This window comes from Manis javanica, chromosome 5, assembly GCF_040802235.1.
Source record: "Manis javanica isolate MJ-LG chromosome 5, MJ_LKY, whole genome shotgun sequence".
Lineage (NCBI taxonomy): Eukaryota > Metazoa > Chordata > Mammalia > Pholidota > Manidae > Manis > Manis javanica.
Window position 1 is genome coordinate 154,220,277 of NC_133160.1, and position 27,088 is coordinate 154,247,364.

Consider the following 27,088-nt stretch of genomic DNA (forward strand, 5'->3'; position numbering starts at 1 on the left):
TATCAATGACAACTTAATTTAAAAAATTTTTTAAATGTGCAATGACTCCACCCAAATAACCTGGAGTGCTGAGAGCCTTGAGGCCACACTACCCATTTAAACCAAAACTTTCTCTGAATGCAGCAAAATGACTAAGGAACCCCATCATATCCTTTCTCACTGGCATTACTTGCCTCTGCTGGCCATGCACTTAGGCTGACAGCGACGATGACATAGGAGGCAAGGGCAGCCCATATACCCGGTCCCTTCCATGCCACCTCGCTCATCAGGAAGGTAGAGATGGCTGGTAAAATGTACACACAGCGAGAAGAAATAAAAACTACTGAGCTCGTTTTGAGCTGTGTTCCTTGTGTTCTGGTAGAAACAAAATACATGCTATTTCCACATTACTTAGAATAGCATTGAATAGAAGATATTTTAAAACCCTGAGAGAAAGACTGTGGAAGAAAGAAAAACCTATTTAGAGCCAGTGATGGTCCATTTCCTCTGCTTTTTGAACAAGGGGCCACATAGCCAGTCCTGGTGCTCGGGACCAAGTACTGATGTTAAGAGAGGGAAGAGACCTCACATTTCCAGAAAACAGATCCAGGAGGCCGATGTTTCACTGTTACTAAAAACAACACACTCCTTATGGGTTTGATTGTTTTATTTCTCCCTTCCCACAACCAGTAAAAAAAATACAGTCAAAGCAGGCACAAGGACCCAGTTTTTAAAAAATCATCAGAGTGTAGAGGGCTGCAGCCCCAACCAGGTTTAACTTACATATTTACAGGGTGTGGCGGGGGCATGGCTACAGAGGCAGGGTGAAAAGGTGGCCTTACAAAATATACACATGTGGTCTTTACACTTCATAGTAGAGTCCAGCATCATTTCCAAAGACAGCACCATAAAACACGAATCCCACGACTATTTACTGTATAACTTACGAAAAATGCTGTACAGGTGCGTGACTATAATAACAGAGTATAAGTGGCTCCTCTCTTTCTTTTTTTTTTACTTTCTTTTGTGAACAGTCTTTGAAATCTTTTGGGAATTGGTATATATACTGGGGGAGTCAGGGTAGGGCTCAGTTTGTATCCCAACCTGTTAAGATGATAGATAAGCCAAGATAGCGATACTGACCCTCCCGCCCCACCTTCTCATAGTTGGTTGAAGGTCCCTCACTCTCCGAGGGGAACCGGGATTATTCAGGGCGAAGAGCTGTGGACGGAGGAGGTGTGAAGTCAGCAGAGGGCTCTGGAGGGCGCGAGAAGGCGTCCGGGGCGGGAAGGAGCACACGGACCCAGAGACGCTCACGGACCCCTCCTGCTGCTTGACCACAGTGACTCTGGGGCGGTCCAGCCACGCCCTGCTTCCCACCCTCTGAGAGAAGGTGGGAGCTTTGCAGGCCTGGACAGAGGGCAGGAAATCAAAGTTCCTCTACCCATGGGAAATGAGAGAAGGATTGGAAATCCATGCCTTCCTGGGAGAGGAAGACCCTGGGAGCAGGGGTGAGATGAATGTATAGGGCAAGCTGTTCTGCTGGGCTAAGGGGCATGAGAGTCAGGACTGAGGTCACCTCCGCTCCTCAGGGAGGGCAAATCCCTGCAAGGCGGCGGAGAGAGGCGTGCAGAGCCAGCAGGGAGCAGGTGCCGTGGACCTGGGGCCCTGCTCCCCACTCTGGGCGGCCCTACAAGGCTGTGCTGCTGGACATGGTCTGTGTGCCCGGGGCTTCCGCTTGGGACTTGGGGTCCGCGTCCAGGGCATCTCGGCTCATGGCCGCGTTGTCAAAGGCCTCAGGGGCCTTGACGGGGGTGCCCTGCGTCTCCGGCAGGTCCTCGCAGCACTTGCTGCAGCGACAGCACCTGCCGCAGCCACACAGCAGGCAGCATACGCGGCAGCAGCGTCTCTGGCAGCAGCCAACGAGCAGCGAGATGACGTCGTCCCAGGGCTGCAGGGAGCGCATCCACAGCGGCAGGAAGTGCCAGCTCCGCAGCTTGGCGGGCAGGGCGCCGGGGCAGCGGGACTGCAGGAGCCTGAGCAGCACCACCAGGAGGAGCACGAAGATGATGGGCGCCCCCACGCCCACCAGCACGGGCCAGCCGGCCAGCGAGAGGCCGAACACCGCCAGCGGGATCAGGAAGAAGAAGATGATGAGGTAGAAGATGGCAAACCAGCGGTACTTGGCTGAGATGTTGCCCAGTCCCTTGGCCAGCCGGATGGGCAGGCGGGTGAATGGGATTGGGTACCACAGCAAGATGCCTGAGATGTTGAAGAAAAAGTGGCACAGTGCAATCTGAAACACAGGAGGTTGGACAGGTGAATGGGCTGTGGGCTGGAGGGTCGGGGAGAAGGGTGGTGGGTATCTAGTGGGCATGCGCAGAAGAGCCATGGGTCGGCCTCGTCTTCATAGCTCAGCCCAGAGTGGGACCTGCATGACCTGCGGCCCCACTATGGGTCTGGCTGGGAGGTGGCAGGCCCCAGACACAGCCCAGCTTTCAGGGCTTGAAACCCTTGAGGCAAAATCTAGCCCTGGGCTTTGGGAATGTACCGCCTGCTACCTGTGCGTGGACGCTGCTGCTTCCAGCTGAGCAGTTAGTTACAGCTGTGGGGCAGAAGGGCTTGCAAGAGAGCTGGCTTTCCCGGCTCAGTGCCCCACGCCAGGAGCAGCGAGGGCAGGAAGGAAGGTTACAGTTAGTAAATTAGCAGCAGCAATATTTAGGGCTCTCTGTGTGTGAAGCAACTATCCTAAGTATCTCATATCTTGTGGAGGGACAACCACTTAATGTAGGAGGAAATTGGGCACCCTGAGGTACACATATTTTGCCAAAGCCACACGGGTGGGCGATGGCAGGGGTGGGATTCAAAGCCAGGTAACCTGTCTCCGGAGGCTTTGCCTCAGACAAAATTTGCCACTTTTATATACATGCCCCTAGGTGCCAGGCGTCATGCTAAGGGTCCTGGACCATCCTGTCCAACACATTAGCCACTGGTCCTGTGTGGCAGCTGAGCACTCACAATGTGGCTACTCCGCATTGAGATGTGGTATAAGTGTAACATACATACTGGATTTCAAAGACTTTGTTCACAAAAGAAAGTAAAATTTTCTTATGTTGAAATGATAATGGGTTAAGTCAAATACATTATTAACATTGATGTCCCTGTTTCTTTTAACTTTTTTAAAGGTGGGTACTAAAAACTTCAAATTACCTGGGTGGTTCCAATTGATATCGTATACTCACATTAATTCTACTGGACAGCACAGCTTTAGACGGAGCATTATCAGATCTGTAGACTAATCCTAACAAGATAGGGACCCCCTTTGTCAGTGGGGGAACTGATGCGCAAAGGTTAGGTCACCTGTCTAAGGTCAGTTGGTATCTACATGATAGGACAAGGGTTCCAATGTCAAAGGTCTTCTTGTGCAAGGTCACCTAGTTAATGTAGGCAAGGCATTTCCCCCTGATTTTCTTAGTGTCAGGACCAGGACACATGGACCTCCCAACATCCAGCCAGGGTTCACCAAGTGGGAGGTCAAGGAGTTTGGGAAGGATTATCTATGCTTCCTGAATATTTCTTCCACCTCCATCAAGTGGCCACCCCGCCTTTATTACCACAGCCTTCAGAGTTGAGTTTCATTAGTTCTAAGGACTAAGGACTAGATGGTTCAGACTATTCTCAAATCTGTCCTCCAGTGGCTTCTCCTCCATATCACAATTTTGGACATAACAGACAAAAGTTTAGTTCTTGTCAGTAGCCATCTTCTTGCAAAACCACAGAAGGTCTTGTATCCCACTCAGAACCCCTGCCCTGTGCAGTATTTTCTCACCTGGAGTGAGCTCTTTAGAGTATTGCCTGGACTGGCTAAGGCAGCCAGGATGGCAGTGGTGGTAGTGCCGATGTTAGAGCCCAGCGTGAGCGGATACGCCCTCTCAATGCTTATCACACCGATACCTGGGGGAAAAATACAAAGCCCATAGCATCAGCTCCAGGGATGACAGGAGATGGTAGTGTTGCCCAGAGGGAGAAGCCAGGGGGAAACTCACCAATCAATGGGGTCAGAGCAGACGTGAACACGGAGCTGCTTTGCACGATGAAGGTCATGCCTGCCCCCACGAGGATGGCCAGATAGCCTGTCAGCCAGGCAAAGGGAAAGGGGAAATCTGGAAGACAGAAGGAAAAGAGATCTGTCACACCCCTTCTAGGGACAGCATGGATTGAAGGCCCACCTGGCACCTTCACAGGACCTGGGCTGGAGGGTCGCATTGTGTAGACACCCCCACTGTGGTATAGAATTGCAAACTGAATATTTAGAATTCTTTCACCCTGCACATCCAGATGGTGGAACCAAATATGCGGGTGTGTTATGACGACCAAAACATATATTCACTGGAGGTCACTGGAGTCAGATTGGCTGCCTCAAGATGCTGATGTATTCATGTAGAACCACATTTTTTTCCAAGAGTTGAAAGTGAGTGGGGAACAGAGTGAGCATCTGATACCCTTTTCCTAAAGGATCCAGATATACCCAGTAACATCCTGAGCATATAGACAGTCTGCCAGGAAGGAAGGCTGAGCTCACGGCTCTCTGGATTTGTGCTGGCTCTTTCTCAGGACCTTGCATGGGGGCAGTAGAAACTCATGCCTGCTTCCGGGGCCTCACCGAAACCAAGATGGAAGATTAAGGATGAGTGGTACCTTAATTTCTTCAGCTTTTCAGATCCAACAGAGCAGGTCTGAGCAGAGGCCATTGTTTCATGAGAATGTAAAGCACCACTGGTGTAACCACAATGATGCCCCCCCCCAGGAAGCAAGGATGGGGCACAGTGAACCCACCTGTGTTGAGCGTCTTCTTGATGACGACGGCTACCTGCCCCTTAAGCACAGAGCCCAGGATCTTGACGATCATGATCAGGCAGCCGCAGAGGACCAGCAGGGAGACCAGCAGCAGGATGATGCCAACAACCAGATCCGGGAGACTGGAATTCACAAAGACGTGCTGGCCTGAGGAGACCATACAAAGCCTGTGTGAGGAAGGCTTGGCCAAGGCCACACATGGTTGTTTATTTCCCAATGTCCTTTGGCCTCATAGTAACTGGTGGTTCTTAGCTTGATCCCCCAGCCACCCCATGGTGAAGTGAAGCCCAGAAGCTGTGTTCTCGCCAGGGGGATCTCATGTGGCTCGAAGATGAGGTGACATCTGTAAATTTACACAGCTCATCAGCGGCAGACCCAGGCCTCCAGCCCTACTCACATTGAGCGATATTCTCCTGGTGGCTCACATTCTTGATGGTCCAGGTGTGAGAGCCATTCGTCCAACAGAAGGAAGGTGAGGTGCAGTTTTCAGGTGAGGGGACGGTGACATTCATCTGAGTCTGAACGGCAAACATGAGAAATGGCAGATATAGCCCACAGGACTCACTTTCGGTGGGGAGTGGTGGGCATGGAGGTGGGGGGCAGCTGGGAGGCACACATTGATGTGTGCATCTGTAAGTGGGATGTGCTATTTCCATGGGCCCCTCCATAGATGGGAACAGAGGCAGCCGAGCTAATCCAGGTTACATGAAAATAACGAGCCGGCAGGGGAAAACAGGGTCCTTCTATCCTATTGCATCTTGTCTGTCCATCCAGCATTTAGGACTTGTTTTCTGAAGTATTCTCACTGGCCAGTTTTGACTTTGTAGGAGTCTCAAATGTTCTCTCACCTTGCCTTTTTTTTTAGTTCACATACTTTGAATGAAACATTTTGCTTAAAGTACAGACACAAGAGTTTACCCACCCAGCAATATTCTTTGAGACTTACCATGTTGGTAAACGTTTTGCACCAAATCTTGATCAGACTCTTGTTTTTTGCTGCTTCATCATTCATTGCAATTTGGTTGATAACTTTTTTATCCAGCTGAGGAGGGCAGCAGACAGAAGACAATGCATCTTCAGAACAGATGTGGGAGATCACATAGGGGTTACTTTTAAAAGGGTCTCTGAGGGCATGAACTAGACTGTGAGCCCCTACAGGGGTGAGTTAGGACCCTCTCTACCTGCACTTTTGGGATAGAGTGTGGCACCTAGGCGTTAGCAGGTTTTCATAGATAAACAAATGATGTAGGAGCCATGGACTGGTATTTAGTAGAACCTGCAGGAGATCCCCACTGCATGACTGAGTGACAGAAAACCAGGAGGTAAGAGTGAAAGTCAAGGCCCACGTGGGCCTGTTCTCCTCAAGGCAACATGCACAAAGCCTTCCTTCACTGGTTTCAGTAGAATGAACAGACCCTAGTGAGCAGAGGGCGGAGTGAGAAGGAGAGGGCAGCAGCCTTCCTCCTTGGCTCCAAGTGGGAGAACCCTGTCAGTGTGCCCGCTGGGGATGAGGTCAGTAGTGTGCACAAGTGGTACCAAGTATCCAGTAGAAAGCCCCTGAGAAGCACCTGCCACTCCACACCCCCAACCCGATGCAGATGACACAAGGACTCAAGTCAAGGACAAAGGAAGCCCATTCCTCTATCAGGTGTCCCAAAAGTTATGCCTCCCTTGGCCTTTTTCAGAGGCAACCATAAAGCACTGTTTCCAGCCTTTACTGTCTCTGCCCAGCTGAGTGGGTGGGGGCGCTGGCATGGAGCTAGCTCCTTTCCATCTTTGAAGGAAGTGGGGTTACCTGAATAATGAGCTTTGTGAAGGGATCTGTGATCACTTTCAGAAGTGCCGGAGCATCCTCTCCATTCTTGAAATGGAATGTGTTCACCACCAGGTTGGTCAGGATCTCCAGGTAATGGGTGGCAGCCTCCAGGGGCAAGAGCACAAGCACAGAGAGCCAGTTGAAGAAGTCGTGGACGGTGGCCCCTGCAAAAGCCCTACAGGAGGGAAACCCCACCCCGAGCCAGCAGCCAGATTAGTCAACGGGAGTGTGGGCACCATTATAGACAGGCCATTACTCATACTGCCTGCCAGGTGTCACCTGTGTCCACAGGGGTGCATTCTGTTTTCATTCTCATAGCAATCCTAAAGGGAGTGGCATTAATATCCCCATTCATCAGACACGCAAACAAGAGCAGCAAACTCAGGGAAGTTGCAGACTACTGCATGGATGCTGGGTCCAGGGCCGATATCTCCCACTACCTGTCAGAGCCAACCCCACCACCTGGAGCACCCAGCTCTCTCTGCTTGGGGGAAAGGGAACTGGCCATGTCAAAGCTGCAGTAATTAGGTCAGAGGCCATGGTAGGGAAGAACCGCATGAAGATCACTTTTGAGTCTTGCATATTGAGGTCAAACCTTCCTTTGGGTAGGTTGGGACCAGTGTGAAGGTAAAAATCAAAGCTCTCTGCACAACTGACATCTTAATTTTTTTTTTTAATCTTGAGACTGATGAAACATTTCTACAGTCACCACAAGGGACAAGGCTAATCTGCACCACAATGTGCAACTATCTAAGAATGTTCACCCAATACCCCAAATTCTGTCCCTCTCTCTCCACACTAAGAGATGCTACTGATTTCTTTTGTCCTCAGTGAAAATCCTTTCCTTTAAAAAATACTTGCAAAAATGCCCAAAACCAGATGGGACATGGGCCATGAACAGACAGAAGCTAATAAACACATGGGAGAAATTGCTTAACTTCACTAGTAGTAACAGAAATTTGAATTTTATTTGCAAGTCAAATTTTCACCTACCGTATTAGCTAATGTTTAAAAAGTAACTTTTTCTTCCTGGAGAGGGTGATTTTATACATTTTCATACAGTGCTGATGTAAAAATATATTTTTACAAATATTTCTTAGAAAAGAAATATTTCTTAGGAGTTTAGAAAAATGGTTTAAAAGACTTACAGGTGTTTGATGTAATAACTATTGTTCTAGAAATCTAAGGAGATAATCCACACCTCCAGGGAAGAATGATACACACATCCAAAGAATGATACACATTATTGAGGGCAATCTACTTAAATATCCTAAGCAGGGGGTGAGCTAGATCAGTCATACCCCATGTGAAGGCACCTACATAAGTCATGTTTATTTCTCATGTGTTGTCCAGATGCAAAAATTAGTGTTAACAGTGAAAACCCAAAATCTGGAATAAGAAAACTTGAAATGAGTCCTGGCTATGCCCCTCAGTGAACTTACTTAATCTCTTTGGATCTCCATGTTAATAAAATGGAGCATGGAATAGTCTACTCATCTTCTGGAGAAAGTCAAATTAGCAAACTCCCTGGATGATATGTATTATTATTATTGTGACCCTCAGGATGCTTCCGTCAGGGACCAAAGAAGGCTCTGTGTGGCTGAGTGGAAATGAATGGCTCTGAGGACATCCTCCGCCAGCCAATCCACCAGTGAGTGAGGGATGACATTTGCTGACCACCCAAGCAGCCTGATTAATGCCTCTGGCTGACCCTCGCAGTGGGGGCATCACATACATGATGCTGGGAATTGCTTCTATATCTTAGTAAGCTCTGGAAAAAAACCATCACCAATTAGAAGAGAGGCCAGGGAATGTGCTTATTTTTCACATTACCCTTTTAGAAAGAAAGGGATCCCTCTACTTATATTTGACCCACCCCATTTCCAGATCTTATTCATCCACAAAAACTCCATTTTGCCTTTTGTTGGCTTGCAAGTGAAGAACAATGAAAAGGTAGTATGGGTTGGGCTGACCAAGAATGGAAGCTTTAGGAGGTTATAATTATTTGTGACTAAGCGGGACAGAGAATCCTGGCCTAAATGTCCTAGTTCTACCTGCAACACTCGCCAGGAAAGCTTCTAGCCAGGTCTTACATTAGGGAGCCCTGTCAATGTGCTAAGCACTTTGCTAAGCATTCTCCCATGTGACTGTGTTCACTCCCTTTACACAACCCACTGGTGACAGATACTATTGTTGCAGCTGTGCAGATCATGGAGTGAGTCTAGCCACTGGTAAGTATGTGACCCCAGTCCCTAGCTGCCCTCCACTGTGTCTACCTCTCAAGAGTTCCAAAAATGATAAGCCTTTGTCACTGACTAGTTCAAGGTAGTCACACAACCTGACCAAAACCCAAGGGCCCATAGGTGGCAAAGGCTGATTCTGAGCCTCTTACCTTCTGAACTCACTCCGGTCTCCTGCCTGCATGAGCGCCACGATGGTGTTGGTGATTGAGGTCCCAATATTGGCCCCCATGATAATGGGGATAGCAAAGCGCACGGTCAGCACTATAGGGTGAGATGGAGTGAGTTGGCAAATTAGCAAGTTTAGGAAAGTAGTGAGGCCACATTGACCTTCTCACTTGGGCTGGTGATCCCCTAACGCAGCAGTTCCTAACTGCTCTTGGGGCAGCACCTCACTGAATCTGATGAAAGCCGGGGCAGCTCACCTGGAAATAGGTCCATGTGTCCAGCCCATAATTTGGGGGGATCTTCAGAGTCCACGAAGCCCGCCTATGGGCCCCAGCGTAAAGTGTCTCTAAGTTTCTCTGTCCTCCCTAGGGTAGCTACGCCAGCTTAATGGAGACCATGGAACAATGCCTAAGGGCATGTATGCATACTACAGCATTTGCCAGCAGCACTTCTTTTTCTAACATAATGTGACAATGTTCTGATGTATGAAAGTAGTTTCTTAAAGGAAGTAGTACTTTTTTCCAATTTGGCCCAGAAAAGTTCTAGTTAATTTTGGCTGGAAGGTACGTTTGGGCTGAGAATGAACCTGTTCAAATCGTCCCCCTTAGAGTGTCTGTCCCAACTTAACCAGAGCAAGTATCAGCAGGTTCAAGTACAGAGTGCTAGCTCCCTAAGCTCAGGTCTCCCAAAGCCAACGGGTCATGTGATTAGATGTCTTTATTCTTAGCACTGAGGGCGGGGACGGAAATGTTCTATACCCTTGCTGTCAAACATGGCAGCCTCTAGCCACCTCTGACTCAGATCCCTTGAAATATAGGTAGTCCAACTGAATTATTTATTCTAAATTTTAAAAATTAAGGTTAAATAACATTAAATAGCCACATGTGCATAGTGGCCTTCAGAATGGACAGCACTGTTCTAGAATTCAGAGCTGAGTTTTAAGCATCTGGGTCCATTGGCAGACTTGGACACAGGAATGGAAACAGGAGGCTGCCTGGAATCAAAGCAGAACACATCCTGGTTGCTCAGGATGGCATGACAGTGGTGACAGGCCTGGACATATTCAGAGTAAAGTCCAGCCTCCCCAGCTGCACAGGGAAATGCCTACATGTCTAAATTCAAGGGTTCTTGGACTCACACGAGGAGGCCACCATGCTGACGATAATGGATGAAGAGGTGCTGGAGCTCTGTACGAGGACAGTTACCAGCACACCAATCACCAGCCCGGCCACTGGGTTGGACATAACAGAGTTGTTGCTGAAGAACTGCCCGGCCACCTTTCCTGAAAGACAAACCCAGGACCACACGATGAGGGGTTAGATGGGTGCTGAGTACACGAGTCTCCAGGCAAGGCCAGCTGGCTGTGGGTGGGGAGCTGAGCCTCCAGCCCTGCGGGTACCACTGGATGGAAGCCACACCCTCTTGCTCCTTCCCAGGTTGCCTGATGCCGCATTTCACCTCTGTGACCTGGCTCCCCACACACCCCATGCTCTTGTTCCTCCTGTCTCTTCACTCTGTGACCCTGCCCCAATCCTCCTGTGATTCCTGCCATCAGCAAGTCCTCTTCCAACCTCTGATCATGAACCTGGTCTCAACACTGGGCTTGGCTCAGCAGTACCAGTGAATCTCCTGATGCCCTAATTCCTTTCTATGGGATGTATTTCCAATTCAGATTTATCCTCCCAGAGAGTATCTTCTCATTTTTCTCTATAATCAACACTCCCAACCCCACCCCAAAGCCCCTGCTTCCATTGCATGCTAGGAGCATCACTTTTGCAGAGTGTTCTGCTGCAGCCATTAACCCACTCTCCCCAGTCCATTCTAAAGGACACTGAGGTCCAGAGAGTGGAGGTGACTGATCTGACAGAGAGCATAGCTGCCTCAGACCAGGGGGACCAGCAGTGGCTTCCAGGTAGGGAGACTGCTGCTCACACTTCCAACAGGTGCCTCTCTCCCAATTTTCCCAGGTCATGAAGATGACTTCTCAGGAAAGGCAACAAGGGGTACAGAGATATATGGTCTTCTGTGTGTAAATCCCACTAGGCCGATTACAGGTTGTGATCTCTTTGAGCCACAGTGTCTGCATCTCTAAATGGGAAGGGCTTTGGGAAGGAATATTTAAGACACCCAGTAGGCATGCCACTCACTGTTCTTGTCCCTTGGAGGTTCACAGGTGTCCAAGCACATGGCGATTTCACTTCCGGGTCCCCGCACACCCCCTTATACTGCCTAGGAACAATGAGTCCTGGGAGATGATTAGGCATCTGCTATAGATGCAGATTGTCCCAGCCTGGTGATCCCTGTCTGTCTCCAGCAAAGGCTAGTTTTGATTTGAGCAGTTGTTTTAGCCTAAAAGAGCATCTTTATCCAATAATCCCCCCAGGTAGGGAGGGCAAGCACAACAGGGCTCCCTTAGATAGCCTTTATGTCAAACAGCTTCCTGTCCAGGGACCATGGACAAAAGCAATGGTCAGTGAGTTGGAAGTGGCTAGAGCGCTGGCTCTGGGTGTAAGATATCTGAGCTTGGCACAGCTCTTTTGCAGGCCTCACTCAGTTTTCTCTTCTGTGACATGGAAGCATGGCTTTACAGGATGATCTGAAGTGGCTTCCAGCCCTAAAACATGCCAGGAGGCTGCAGCTGAAGAGGGCTTGCTGGGCTGTGATGGTCTGAAGCAAATCCAGGGAGAACACCCCCCACCACACCCCTCTGACCCGTTCGCCCATACCTCCAACCAGCTGGAAGGCACTGCTGAGCACATCCAAGGAGCACACGAACAAGTAGAGAAATCCCAGGAGCAGAACGAATTTCCCAATCCCTTGGAAGACACAGAGGATCTTCCCTTTGGTGTCTCTCTCTGGGGGAGGGGATAAAGCACGAGGGCTTTTAGTGTCTAAACACTGAGAAGTTTGAAAGTGAGCACAGAACTCCTCCCCCCCCTTTTCCTCTCTGCTAAGTGGCTGCAAACTGTTCTGTATACAAGGCCTGGGATGCGTGGCATACACGGGTGCAGTTTTGAAAGTAATTGCCAGTGTAGTCCATTTAGCTGAAACGTGTGAAGTGTCTCTAAAGGCTTTGCATCAGGAGGAGAGGTTCAGTGTGGTCTGGGTCACAGACAGGAAGCCATTCTCCATGCTAGGCTGAGCCAGTGTCACTGGGAGAGGCAGTCTAGAGCACTCGACACCTGCTAAGTGCGGGGGTCAGACACAATAGCTCTACCAGGCACTCAGAGCAGCACAGAATATTTTCTAGAATGTGGCTGCAAGATAGATTCACAGGCTGCATTTGAAATGCTGTTTCTGTGGCTGCTGTTTTCTCCACTCAGTTTTACAGAGGTTCTCACCGCCTCCCTTCCAGCTCCCTTACCCTCCCTCCCCTTCTGTTCTGCAGAGATATCCCACACCCTGCACCTGGAAAAGAAGTGCACTGTTTGCCTGTACTGTTCAGGCTTTATACTCTGTCTTCTGGAAGCCTTCCCAGCTGCCTGCAATTAGGTCAAGGAGTTACCACCCAGGGGCGCTCACACCAGGGACCCGCTCTGTTCACTGCGGCCTCTATAGCAGCTCATGACTGCCCAGGACCTGGTCAGCACACAATGGATTATCCATATATAAGGAAGAGCACAGTGGCTGGCCTGGTTATTACCCCAGTGCTGGCACATTTGTTAAATAAAGAAAGGAAGAAAAAATTAGTCCCCAATCCTCACATTGTGCTTCAGCTCCAAGTCTGAAAGACTGCAGAGTATATCCCTAGCGAAGACCTCCATTGGAAGGACATTGGAAAAGTGCAAGATGACATAGAGATGATACATGAAGGGTGTCCTCAGGCAGTGCCCTCCTGCCTGCTCCCGCGGGCCTCGTTTTTACCTGACCACTTGATCCCGGTGTTCTGAAGCGCAGGCAGGTCCCAGGGGTCTGCATCTCCCGTGGGCTCCTCTATCAGTGCGACAGTAGAGTAGGATGGCAGAAGTTCAATCTTGGTTACCGGGGTCCCCGTGTCACCTGTCCAAACAAGCAGCAATGTTTGTACGGAATGAGGAGCCAGACTGGGTCTGGTGGGGTCGCATGGGGGCCAGGTTGGGGCTGATGGGCGGCACTTACTTTTGTCAGTCTCCTTGCCTTTCGCAGGCCCGGTGGACTCCTGACCTGTGGTCCCTTCGATGTATTTACTGGCGTTGGGCTGGGCATTTTCCAACTCAGGCCAAGGAGCCATGGTCTGCGCATGAGAAACCAGAGCTTAGAGGCAGCCACTGAGGAGCTGCTGTGACAGGAACAACAGGTGGTTGTAAAGGTCTAGCTGGGGGAGAGATGGGGTGTTGTACTTACACCTTCTAGTGCCTGCTGTGTGGTCTTTTAAGTACCCTATGATTTCACTCTTCTTAGGTTTCCTTCAAGTCCCCAGCCTGTCTTAAATAGAAACCCCCTTGACGTGTTTTTCCATTCTAGCTTCAAGTCTATGTATCTGTGGAGACTCCTGTGATTTCCCTCACTTCTTTCCGTCTCAGCCTCTGTCTTGACTCTCAACCTTATTTGGTAATCTGATGTGAACCCATCCATCCTCACCAACTCATGGCCGACCAAGCCCTCCCAATCCTCTGGTGGGTTCACCATCTGCTTTTCATTCGGAGACAATTCAACTGCAGATCTGCACCAAACATTGAGCAGTGGACTTAAAGTAAATGTCTATGCTCATAGGCATTCTACCTTTTTTACCAACTATGAGGTCTTCCGTGAGAAGCACTGGATCTGGTTCAAACCCCAAAGGGGCCACTTATCAGTCAGAGGGTGTATTGGCAAGGCCCTTTATGCCAGGCCAAAGACTTGGTTTCCCCATTGGCAAAATGGGGATAATACTTAACAGTTTGCAGGGTTATGACATTAATGGTGATACCTAGAAAGGGCCTGGAAGCAGCAGGCAGTGATAAATCGTACCCATTATTGCCATGCTGTACTGTCTGGATTAATGACCCTTTGCCAGAACTACATTCTTTCTAGCTTTTGGTAGAGATTTCCTCATATCCCATTGTCAACAAACCCTTTCTCGGTTACAAGGAGAGGACGTGAAAACCAGTTCCTTGTGGGCCTTGTCTTTTGACACACATTAGACACTGCAGTACAAGAACTGGAACAAATAATTTAGAAGAGGAAGTACAAATGGCTAAAATACTTATAACAAAATGAGAGTTCAGCCTAATCAGCAACCCAAGATATGCAAATTAAAATAGTGAGATATAGGTTTCAACTACCAAATTTGCAAACAAACTTTTAATATGCTATGCTTGAGAAGATGTCAGGAGATGAACACTGCAAGAAGCACTGGAAAACAGCAGAGTATCCAAAGTGCCTTACATTTCCTTATGTCCCTGACCCAGTAGTCTCACTTCCAGGAATTAGGCATCCAGGAATATTTTCTCTCAGAACATACTTGGCTCCATCTGATCACCTCTTTGGAAAAGGCTTCCCAGAAACTGGGTCTGTCTTTCTTAGTTTTGTTAAAGGAATCCAGTTCTTAAATACCAAGATGGAAACTCTACCAAAAGGGGCTTTATCGTGTTCATCACTTCATCCCCAGGGCCTGCAGCTCTGCCTGACACACTGACGAAGCCCTCCAAATATTGGTTGACTGAATGAATGGGGTGCAGACCCAAAAGACATTTGCTGCACTCTCATTTACATAGTTGATAAATTAAAAAAAGGGAAATCATTGCTTAACCACGGAACATCCATGCAGCATAATATCATACTATGAAAAAGACTTTAAATAATCAACAAACAAAAAACAAAAAAATACATAGGAAAAAACTTCAGGAAATTGTGACTAAAAGGCATGCTTTTTGTCCTATTCACACAGCATGATCTCAATATGGATCCAGAGAAATGTTCCATGGGGTTTAGAGTTGTTGGGATTGTGGGTAGATTTTTCTTTTATCTAAAACTTCCAAATTCATTTACTGATGCAGCCCAACCCCCAAACCCACAAAGGTAAGATGGTTCAGGAACACCTGTATTGCTCCTGTTATTAGTATTGATAAAGCTAGGACTTAAAATAAGCTGATCCTGTGAGTTTCTATCATGATGGGCTTGCATGAATCTGTTTAGCCCAAGGAAGGTTCTTTCCCCATGAAACTACAGGCATGCCACATACTTGTATGATCACAGGGAACATCTTGCAGCCAACAGCTTCCATGAAGACACAGACCAGGTCTTTCATTTGAGCTTAAGTGGCTCCCAGCTCACGACCTGGTACTTGATTGGCTTTTCTGAGTAGGATGCTGGGAGGTGCCTAGTCAGCAAGAGCCGGTGTTTAGGGAGCCAGGTTGAGCTCAGCCTTCCAGGCACGTGGAGCCTAAGTGACCTGCCTGAGTGGAGGAGCCCTGACCCCGGACAGCTGGGACTCGGCCTTGTCCTGCAGCCACCTGGGCTGGGTGTGCTCTGCATGCCACTCAGGTGGTGGCTGGGGAAGCTGGGTGGGGGTGGGGCTGTGGGGTCTGTCCCAGGGGTCAGGCTCAGGGAACAGCCTCCTCAGAGCTGACGGAGGGGCAAAGCCTGCTCTGAAAGCCTACCCTGTGGCTCCTGCCTGGGTGAGCTGAGAGGCCACTCAGGGCGGGGCCTGGCAGGGGCGGTGCTGAGGAGCTGGGTGACTGGGGAGCAGAGACCAAGGCTGACCTGGGAGGGACCCAACCTCAGCTCAAGGCCACTGTGTGGGGGTCGGGCTCAGGTCTGAAACGCAGAGGTTAGCAAGAAACAACCAGGCTGGCCGGTGTTTCTGGACTATAGCTGATGTGACTGCTTCTGTGACTCCCCTGACACAGGGATCCCTGTAGTGTACGGGGCTCTCAGTTTCACCCAGGCACCAGGCGGGTGACTTCACATAGCACAGACGTTCACAGCCAAATTCCAGGTCTGCCCCAGAAACACTGACCTTGGGCAAGTCACCTGGCTACTGTGCCTCAGTTTCCCATCTGTAGAATGGGATTCGCACTGAACAGCTTATACCCATTGGGTTACTAGGGAGCTACAGAGAGTTAATTTCTGTGAGGTGCTTGCCACAAAAAAATGGCCAATAAATTGGCCTGTGTCACTCCTTCTAACAACCCCGTGAGGGGTTAGTGTTAGCCCCATTTCATACACGAGCCCCACGCACCCAGAGGGGAGAAGCCTCTCAGCCCGAGGCCACAGGCACAGCGAGGTTCTCTGACCACAGAGCCCTTGCTTGCCTCTCAGTTACTACACGACCTGGGACACTCCTAGGAGGGGTGAGTCAGGCACTAATAGCACCAAATGTGAGATGTGTCTGATTAAGGATCCACTACTAGGCAAATGGGGAAGATGCTTCAGCATCCTGGTGGACACCAGTGTCCCACTTACTGCGTAAGAATCCAGGGAGGTGAGGGTGCTGTGATCTGGATCTCAAGGCACCTCCCAGCCCAGGTACTCAGACAAAAGCACTTGTCCTGCATTTGATCTCTGGGCTTCCCATCCTCACTGTTCATGGACTGTTTAGTGCAGTCAACAGCACCTCAGGGCCGCTCCGACTGAAATCCCACCCATTCCTCATCACCCCAAACCGTCCCCTCTGCGGAACTGCTGTTTACAGGACTCCTGCTCTCGTCCTTCCACAACCTCACAGTCATCTCCAAACCCCATATTCACCTGGCGCCAGGACCCCCTGGCTTATTCTGGGAGCATCTGGTCTGTGGTCACTGGGTCCCGTTACCTCCCCCACTGGGCCTCAGAATCTGCTGCCTAGACAGACACCACAGCCTGTTTGACTGGTGTGGGCCCAGGTCCCTCCCCGGGTTATCTGCCCCAACACACAGCCATAGTCGGGAGAGCTCCTCACGTCTTTATTGCCCACGGTCCCCCCAAATGATCCCTCCTGGGGTCACACTGGCTTCTGGTTGGGACCCTGAGTCCTCTCCACGTGTCCCATCCTCTGCTCTTGCCTGGCAGTGTCCCCAGTAAAAGCCTCCCCCTCATCTTTCTGTCCCCCCCTTTGGGTGCATCCCAATACCTCCCTCGTCCTCTGCCTGACTTTTACCGGCCTGTCTGGTCTTGCCCTCCTTGTGCTCATTGTACCTGTGAGACTCATCTGGCAGCCTATCACACACCACATGTGTAAGTGACACCTATAATTGATTTCTAAGAACAGCCATCATTGAATGAGCACCAAAGAGGTGCTGGGTGCTGTGCTGGTGCGTGAAAATATTAATTTTTATGCAAGAAAGGGGTCATGATCATTCCCATTTGCAAATGGGAAAAACTGGAGCTCAAAGACATTAAGCAGCTTGTTGCAATCACCCACTGGGTCAGTGAGAGAGCCAGTTTTCAACACAGCTCTACCTGTCAGTGCAGTTGGGGCCCTTATCCCCAACATCTTTGGCCATGAGATGAACATCTTCCTGCATCACTCATTTTACTCCCATAACTGGGAATGGGGATATTGAGTAATATGACTGGTAGTTGATTCATATTGGAAATATTATATTTATATGGACCAAATGGTTTCACTGTCTTGGTACTAAGACATTTGGGACCAGATAATACTATTTTGTAGGAGACCGTCCTGTGTACTCTAGGATATCCAGCAGATACCATCTCCTGAGTTATTTCTCCCAAAAATATCTCCAGACATTGCCAAATATCTGTTGGGAGCTGAGAACTGCTTGTATAGAGGTTAACAGATCAGACTTTAGATGCCAACTGCTTGGGTTCAAGTCTCAGCGGTGCCGTTCCCTCTGTGACTTCGGGCTAGTTCCTGCGCCTATATTTCTCCACACGTCATATAAGGATGACAATACCTCTGATGAATTACTGTGATGATTAAGTGTGTTATGGTTATAAGTCTCAGAATAGTAACTGACACATGGTAAACCTTCTGTGATTGTCAGGTATCATAAACAAGCATGGGCAAATTATAGTATAGAATGCAAGATTTAAAAAATTTTTTTCAAATTTTAAGGACAGGTACAAAAAGTTCCTTTGAGCTTGCAATGGATTAGAACCTCCAGAGGTTCACATACCTGGATCTCTGCTCTTGGAGTCAGTCTAAAGAAAAAATCTGATTATTGTTACTCTCTACCACCTCTCTCTTCATTCACTCTAGAATTGTTATCCTATTTCTGATGCACACTTACACCGCCTTCTCAACTAGAACTAAAGTTGTAGAACGTAGGAACCATCTGTTATGCTTTTTTTCCCCAGGGCTTGGTAGATGGCACATAGTAGGCACTTTACATTTGTGAAGGGAAGAGTCCACATATAGCGTGCCTGAAGGAATGCCCTAGATCCATGCTGGTCGTGTGTAGGAAACAATCAAGGCTGGATCTCACTGACGGTGGTTGTTTCTCACTCCCATATGTGAGGTAGGTTGGCCAAGATCTGTTGGATGGAGCAGCTGTATTGAGAAACAGCAGTCCGCATGTCACATTGGAGACCCAGCACATAAGGTGTAAGAAGGATGATTTGCTTAAATTTAAATATGCTTTCAGTGACTGAGTTTCTATGATCAGAATTATTTTCTTTCAAGGAGTGAACACAAAGAATCTGGTGAATACAGACCCAGACTTTTCCATGGCTCAATGCCTATAACAACAGGAGCATTTCTATTAAATGTTTGTACTCCTCCTTCTTGGAAGTGTTGCCTTCCCTATTCTGAGATCAAGCATTTATCACAAGCCCAATTCCTCTTTATAGACACTTCCCTGATGCAGCACTTCATATTCTGGTACATTCATGTACCCCACAGTCCTTTGTTGGGCGTTCCCTGAGCTGGACACCTGCAGGTAAGGACAGGAGGTTCAGGTCCCCACACCTAAGCACTGCCCCTTGAGGGGCAGGCAGCCAGGAGAGCCACCTGAGCCAGCCCAGCATTCTGAAACTTCCCTCCGCGCCTCTCAGGACTCGGGAAGTAGGGGGAAATGGGAAAGTACAGAGCACCTGGCTCCCAAACACTACAGTCGGCCGTGAGGTTATACAAGCCCCGTTCACCGGGCGCTCCTGGTAAGCAAAGCCCCAGGTCTGTGCAGGCTGACCCCACTGATCTGCAGTAAAGGGAGGGCCTGGAGCAGCTCTGAGACTGGGCACTGTTCAGGGCTCCTCCAGGCCCCTTGAGTTGCAACACCCACTGCTCATCAGAGTGTCTGTCACACAGCGCCCAGCACCCCACAGTGGGTGAGGACCGGCTCTGCAGATCCCTGCTGCTCACTCAGATCCTGCCTCTCCCAGCCTGTTTAATCATATCAGAGGGTGATACCATCTCCCTCACTGAGCTATTACAGAACTAACTGACCATGGAGCGTAGGGGAGGCCCTGAGCAGAGTGCCTAGCAGAGTGAACCCTCACAACTTTGTGAAACGAATTGCATGGGCAATAAATAGCCTAACTCTACTTTGTCCTGGACCATAAGCCCTTCATCACAGTGCTCAGCACAACAGGGGGCCCTCAGTAAATACTTGTGCAATAAATGAACTCAAACCATGTTAGAGGAAAGAGCTGATATTCTTTGTGTGATTGGAAAGTGTCGTATGTCATCTGTGACCTCATTAAGTCTTATAATAAGAAAATTCTCTCCAGTTTACAAAGAAACTGAGGTACAGAGAAATTAAGTCCAGCAGCTACTTAGAGATGGAGTGAAGATTTGAACCCCAGACTACTAGTTGCAAAAATGAGGCTTTCCCAAGGACCTGTCAGCCAGGAGCTGGCACAGAGGGAAGGGACACCCCTGACCCCAGAGCAGCCATGGCACCAAGGGGGCACAGGTCCAGGCCCTGGGGGTCCCGGGTGTTCCTGGCATCACTGGCTGGGCTTCTCCCTGTGCAGGGGTTGCTCCTGCCTCGTCACTCAGCCAGCTGGAAGTGCCAGCCAAGGATGCTGAGTCCCCACTAGGCTCAGGCACACTAGAGGCCTGGACTGGGCGTAGGCCCAGCCTCTCAGGAGTCTCAGCTGAGCAGGGGCAGCCCTGGAGGTGCTGGATAGAGAATGCAGTCTGACTCAGAGGCCACTGCTGCTGGGGTGTGGCAGACACCCCTCTGTGGGGAGCCAGCTTCCCTAGGGAGGGGCTTGAGGCCAGCAGGGGTCCTTGGAGCCTCTGAGCCCCTCCACAGGCTTTACCCCCAAGCCTGTTCCTCCAATCAACCTGTTCCCTCTCCTGCCTTCCCCCAAAGCCATCCTCAGCGCAGTGCTGCTACTCGCCAGAAGAAGCAGAGAAGGAAGGGGAAAGCCATCCACTTGGGCACTTTGGCACTAATACCCAGAAAGATGTTTAATGCCCAGCCACGAGGTTAGGGGCTGTGATCACGCATTGGCTCCCTTGCTTCACACCACTCTGCCCTACAATCCAGCTGGCTGGGCTGACAACCCTTTGGGCTCAACTTCCTGCACCCACACGGTACCCAGTGCCAAAAAGAACTCTTGCAGGCCAAGGAGAGAAACTTTTCTGCTCTTCTCAGACCTGGGTAGCTGGTAAATGCAGGGCCCCTGGCAGTCACCCAACCCCAAGCTTTGCATTGTTTGAGCCTCTCCAACCAGGACCTGTTCTGGGGCCACCTGTGCTCAGAACAGCAGGGCCAAGACCTTGTGAAGGAGTGGGGAGAGGGGGAGGCATGGGGCAGTGTCCTGCAGAGATGGAAACATCAGGCCATGGCCTCCCCTAGCGCAGTGAGGAAGTCCTCTGCAGCCCCGCATGTACGACAGTGTGTGGCACATAGTAGCCTGCCAGGTATTATTTAGCATTTTGTGCCAGGTGCTGCTGTAGGCCCTACACATCATTAACCCATTTAATCTCACATGCAATTTATACTTATGTACCTATGTTATCCTCATCCTACATAGGAGGAAACTGAGGCACAAAGAAAAATTAATTGCTTCAAGTCACACGACACTACACCTTCTCTGACAATTCAAAAAGACTCAGCTAGTCTGACTCCAGTATTCTCAATATGCTCAAGAAATAGTTGCTTATACTTTGAAAGAATGACCAAGACGTCTAAACTTCCCAAGAGGGTGATGGCTGCTTTTCTCTTGCTTCCTTTAGCCATCACAAGCAATAATAACCACTCCCCTACCCCCAAGGAGGTGGCGGCAGTCAGAGGGAGGTGTGTCGCACAAGCGGAAGAAAATCAATTGGCCTGGGTTTTACACTGATAAGTGGCTTTAGACTAGACTTGATGATATGCACTAATAGCATTTTTTTAAGGTATTATTGATATACACTCTTCTGAAGGTTTCACATGAAAAAACAATGTGCTTATTACACTCATCCGTATTATTGTGTCCCCACCATACCCCACTGCATGCACTAATAGTATTTTAAAGTTATTTATCCTGTTGCTTTAACTAGTATCCTAATATGAAACTACACGTCACAGTGCATTTTAATTTGTATTTATGATATTTTTAAATAATCCATTAGTTAACTTGTAATTTATAAAGAATTGTATCTATTTTTTTGCACTGTGGTAGGGCATTAAAGGGCTAATAAATAAAAATGAATGTCTTAAACAGATTGCAATCCTTTGCAGTCCTTGTTTTGTACTCTTATGCATTTTAGTTCACTGGGATGTCCTGACCGTCCCCTGTGGATACTGCCTTTCTATCCTCAGGGTGAAGGTGGGGGCAGTGGAGTTAGGAAGGTGGGTAGAAGGTGGCTGAAGTGGTATTGAAACTGTATTCCGAATCTCACTGATCCCGAGAAGCTATTTGTTCATTAAACTGAATCCAGGCTATTTTGATGTTGGCTTTATGCGTAACAGCAATAATCCACACCACAGTCCTCCCACCCCTGGGACCTGTTTCAGTGATATGGTTGAGTGATTTGGGGTAGATTGTGGAGGGGGCAATCGGTTTAACATCCAAACCTTCCACAACGCCTGCCCTTCTTGCCACCAGTTCCCAACATTACAGAAATACAGAAGAGATAATTATTAGCAGGTTGGCTGGCACCGCAGAGAGGTTCAAACACTCTTAACAGCCTGAATCAACGTCACTCGTACGAGGCACCACTTTTTCAGGAATACCCAACACAGACCAGGCTAAAAGAACTCCTGCACAGAAAAGGGGAGAAAGGAAGAGAGACAATCAGGGCCGGAGCAGCAGAGCTAACACAGGAATCTCTTGGTGAACCTAAACAGGATGGAGAGGGGATTCCAAGTGAGGAGATCCACAAGCTGCCTCCTTGGCAAGAAAAATGCTTCAGTTCAGTGCCAGCTGCCACGGCAGGCACCTGCCCCAGGGAATCTGATGACTGCATTGACTCCTGTCCGTGCGCCACCTTCTTTCCTGGGGAAGCTCAGCCCAAGAGCACCTGCACTCATCTCCTTGTAAGCCATTTCCCTGCCCACTTGCCTGGTGGCCTCTGAATCTGAAAACACCAGAAAACTGTGGGCTCTGCTCTCCCAGGCCAGGCTGAAGGACAGACCCTTTGCTGATCTGATGGTTACAGCAAAGCAGGACTGTGTGGAGCAGTCACTTTAGGTAACTCCGCAAACAGGAATGGTAGCACATGGAAGTCACGCCTGGGGACATCGCATCACTGGCAGGCTCTGAGGTGGTTCCATCCCCGTCTGGTAAAGAGGGGCATGCTGACGCCAGGCGGCTCACAGGGACCTGTCTTAGGTCCACAGCTAGTTAGTGAACAAAAATAGAGCCCAGTTGTGCCTCTACCATTTTTCTTCCCCAAACCACGAATCTGAAAACATCTAAAACTTTAACTTTAGAGTCCCAGTGTGACTGGTTAATAACACAGCCAGCAGCAGTAGTGGGGTCCTGATAACAGCAATAGCTGCAACATGAAGAAATCAGTCTGCAAATTTGGGGGACGTGTATTTTTTTTTCCCCTTCTGCAGCCCAAAGCCAGCCAAGTTCCTTGAGCTCAGCATGGAGGCATATCTTAAAAGAATTAATTAGAAGCCAGTTAAAGTTGTTTTGATAGCGAGAAGGGAGGAGGAGGCGCCCTGGCCCCAGCGGCGGTACTCACCAGCGCTCCCGCGCAGGTACAGGGCCCAGGGAGGCACCCAGGTGGAGCGCGGCGGCCCGGGTATATATAGCCGAGGTGTTGCGCAAAGACGCTGGCGGCAGCTGCTGTCATCACGCCCCTCGCACATTCCAGGACGGCCTGCCGCCGCCGCCGCCGCCGGGGCACTGCCTACCTGCCGGCTTAACCAGCCCATCGTGACCTCGCCCGCTGCGCCGAGAAAGGCGGGCGGCGGGGAGAAACGTCTGATGGTCGCGGAACACAACGCTCCTTGTCCCGCGCCTTGGGTGGCGCGCGACCACCACGCGCACACCCCGCCCGACGCGGGCCCCTGGGGCGCAGCAAGCCGGGGCTGGGGAGCCTCCCTGTCCCCTGCTCTCCTCCTCGACAGCCTGAATCTTCTGGTTTAGCTCCTCTGAGGCTGAATAGGTCAGAGACACAGATAAACGCCAACTAGAAACTCAGGGAAAAATCCTCCCAAAACAAAGCCAGGATTGTTTGGCCTTATCAGCCTTTGGGGTGCTTTCTGCCCGAGGAGCCTGGCCTCAGCAGTTAGACACTTAGCCGGCTGCAGCCCTGGGTCTGCACTAGGCCAGGGCTGCATTTGCCAGGCTGAGGAAGGGGAAGGAGCACTGCTCCCCTCCACGAGATCTGCTCCCCAACAGCTTGGTGGGGCTTTGCAAACCAGGGCCCTGTTTCACCTTCTGCGCTACCCTGTGTGTTCCTGTGTGGCCACGCAGCTTTGCCCATCCTGGCTGGGAGAAGACCTACCTCTGGGAGAGCCCATCGTGACGTTTGTCATAACAGCCACCCAGTTCTGAGCAGGGGGGACCTTCTCCAAGCTCAGAGAAACACCTTCCCTGGGGCGAGAGGAGCCCCTTCCTAGTTAAGGCTAGGAGGCAAGGGGCATGTAGAGGGTTACTCAGGGTTTGCTGAGTAGGGATCTAACCTAATCTTACTCCCAAACCCAGGCCCTTTCCCGCTGCCACTCAGGCCTGGCTTTATAGCCTTGGGGAGCTCACGAATTGCCCAGCTGCCCACGGCTCATGGTGGAAGTGCCCTGTTGGAATGGAACCAGGCTGATTTCATTCCCAAACCAAGAGCTCTGGCCTCCATCAGAGGGAAGAAGTCAGGAGGGCTGCCTCCAGGAGCCCGCAGGACCAGGCTGTCTGGGGGCTGAGTTAGACACTCTGGGGTCGGAGTGTCTGAGGTCAGTTTCCTACTCGGCCCTTTGCTTTCTCTGCCTTTATTTGCTCGTGTGTAAAATGGGAATAATAGACTCTACCTGTTAGAGTACAATGAACTAAAATATATATCACATATTAAGTAAATATTTAGCACATAGAACATACCTGGTACATGAGTACACAGTACATGCTAACCACCATAATTTTCACCCAGAACCTCTGGTGTTGGGAGATGGGTGGGAAGCTTTGATTAAACTCATCTGGAAGCTTGGCACTCTGAGGTCATTAGACCCCAGCCTCAGATGCTGGTCACATCAGTGAAAGGGCCAGGACATTGTTTGGAAAGTGGGTATTAGAAAGAATTCAAATTAGCCCAAGGTGTTCTCATTAGGGTGATAATGGATTTGCTAGTGGGTGCTGGACTTTGAGCTCAGCTATGCACCCAGCTGTAGGCAAGGCGACTATCCTCAGGGGTCACGATTGGACATTTATCCCCACAAGCCTCCCGGCAGAAACTGCGGGCTTTGATGTGGGGCACAGATGTAACTGCCTTCACATTGTCTTTCTATCACTCCGAACAAGAAGCTAATAGATTGAAATTTCAAACTTGGATAAAGAAAGATGTCCCTTTTAAGTTCCAACTGAAAAAGCAAAAGGCTGGTTCAAACTTATTTTTTTCTTAATGTGCACGGATCATGGCAATAGATCAGGGACATTTGTTTGATTACAGGTTTGGATTGTAGTTTTTCATATTCCTATTTGTACAAAGTCTAGAAGATATGTAGGTGGTGTGGGAGAAACTAGAATTTCTCCTTTTAGGGGAACACAGTCTTGCTGCAGAATAGTTTCCTATCTTCATTCCATCTCAGATACAGAACGCTAATCACCATTTAGTACTTTAAACATACAGCCCGTGTTTATGCACTAACTTTCTAAAGTACTTTCATTCAGCACATTTTTGTGCATACTCTTGTCCTGTAAGGTAGAATAGATGGGATTAAATGGTATAATTGTGAAATGATACACAGACTTTCCCAAGCTCAAAACTAGGAGCTAGTTAGGCATACATGCCTTACTGTACAGAGCCCCTGGGGCCAGGTGTGTTTCAGAATTTAGAACTTTCCATTTTTAGAAAGTATGATGTAGACACTCCACTGGGACCTTGTCAGTGTCCTGTAATTAAACCCACTGATATTTCTGCAGTAATAATGTATAAATATTGAAAGTGGAGGAAATTTTAGTTTATATGATCAATTCAGGTTAGGGTTTGGCACTAAATGAGCTTAGATATCATGACCACTGTTTGAGTGCTTACTGTGTGCAATTACCATTCTGAACACTTTACATATATTAAGTCATTAATCCTAATACCACAATGAGCTAGATACAAAGGCCAGGAAACAGGGGTCCCAGGACTTCTAAGTGGCAGTGTTAGGACCTTAACACATTTACCAGTTTCGTCCATGTAATCAGCAAACTTTTTATTACTTTCTTGCCTCCTTGTCCTCATTGGGATATGTGGATGTCCAAAGGACTTGTATGATGAGTGGAATGAAAGAGAGAACCCAGGGATATATTTGGGCACTTGATTTATAACAATATCGCTACAGAACAGTATTAAAGATTATCTGCAATAAAGGGATATTCCAGTGAGAACAAATGTAACTTGACCCCCTAACTAAGACACCCTATACACAAAAAATTTAAATAAATGTAGAAGACAGAATAATAGGATTTCTAGAGGGCAATAGAGACAAATGTTCATGAAGTCTGGATAGGGACAGGCTTGTTAAATAGGAGACAAGATGCATTAACCATATCAGGAAAAGGCACTTTTAAGAGAGTGAAAAGGGACCCCAGAGTGAAAGGAGAGATTCAGAACACACAGTTGACCAAGAAATTATTCTGGAATATGTAAGGAATGCCTTCTAGATCCAGAGCAAAACCCAGTTGAAAAATGATTAAGAGACTAGAACAGGCACTTCTCAAACGAGGATAGTTAATAAACACATTAACAGGCGCTCTGTATCACAACTGAGGGAAACGCAAATTAAACCACAGTGAGATTCAAGCCCAGTGTACATATGCCCACGCCTGAGCCTATGGCCGAGAGACACGTGTGCATATGTTCACAAAAGACACACACAAAATTGCCCAGTGCAGCACATACAGCCCCAACAGCCCCAACAGCCCCAACAGCTCAGATGTCCATGTCCATTAACAGAATGGAATATGAACTGTGAAGCACAAAATGAAATACTATTATGAAACTGTCATTTTTGAGTCAAAAGTGGTCAGATAATATACATCAATGAAAATGAACTATTTACTTTTTGCTTCACGGAATTGAATGGATAGGTGTGATCTCACAAACATGTTAAGTTAAAAAGGGTTTGTGTATGTCTACTGTTTGATTCCACTTGTGTAAAGCTCCCAAACCAGCCAAACTGAACCTTAGTGTCCAGGAATGCATGTGTAGGTGGTAAACCTGAGAAGAAGTGAGGATGTCCCCATGGAAGTCAGGTGGGGGTGAGACTGAGGGGACTTGGGGACCTGAGGAGCTGACAGTGTTCTCCTTGGTTGTGGTCTTTGGCTTTGAGATAAATCCTTAAGTGATACTAACCCAACATATTGTCTTTTTATAAAATATCACAGTAGAAGGTTAAAAAGCATTAGTGGTTTTGGAGAAGCATGTGGGCCAGAGGGTAGGCTCTGGGTTGTACCACTGAATTTGAGTCCCTTTGAGGACTGAGTGTGAGCCCCTTACTGGCTCTGTCGCATTAATGTTTACCATGATCATCAGCCTCGCGCTTATACATGGCTCGCTCTGTACCAGATGTTTAACCAATTATGTGATAAACTTTTAAAATAA

The 27,088-nt window shown here is 48.8% G+C and overlaps 1 protein-coding gene across 1 annotated transcript; it reads right to left on the reverse strand.

Moving 5' to 3' along the window:
• Nucleotides 1–628: 628 nt before the first annotated feature.
• On the reverse strand, nt 629–23,184 carry LOC108408021 (sodium-dependent phosphate transport protein 2B). The gene is made up of 13 exons (XM_073237768.1): nt 23,033–23,184; nt 13,159–13,273; nt 12,925–13,059; nt 11,787–11,915; nt 10,199–10,342; nt 9,045–9,156; nt 6,632–6,827; nt 5,783–5,878; nt 5,234–5,354; nt 4,816–4,983; nt 4,026–4,142; nt 3,809–3,933; nt 629–2,275 (listed from the first exon to the last, which is right to left on the reverse strand). The coding sequence occupies exons 1-13, from the start codon at nt 23,141–23,143 to the stop codon at nt 1,670–1,672; spliced, it is 2,175 nt and encodes a 724-aa protein (XP_073093869.1). The 5' UTR covers nt 23,144–23,184; the 3' UTR covers nt 629–1,669.
• Between the last annotated feature and the right edge of the window lie 3,904 nt (nt 23,185–27,088).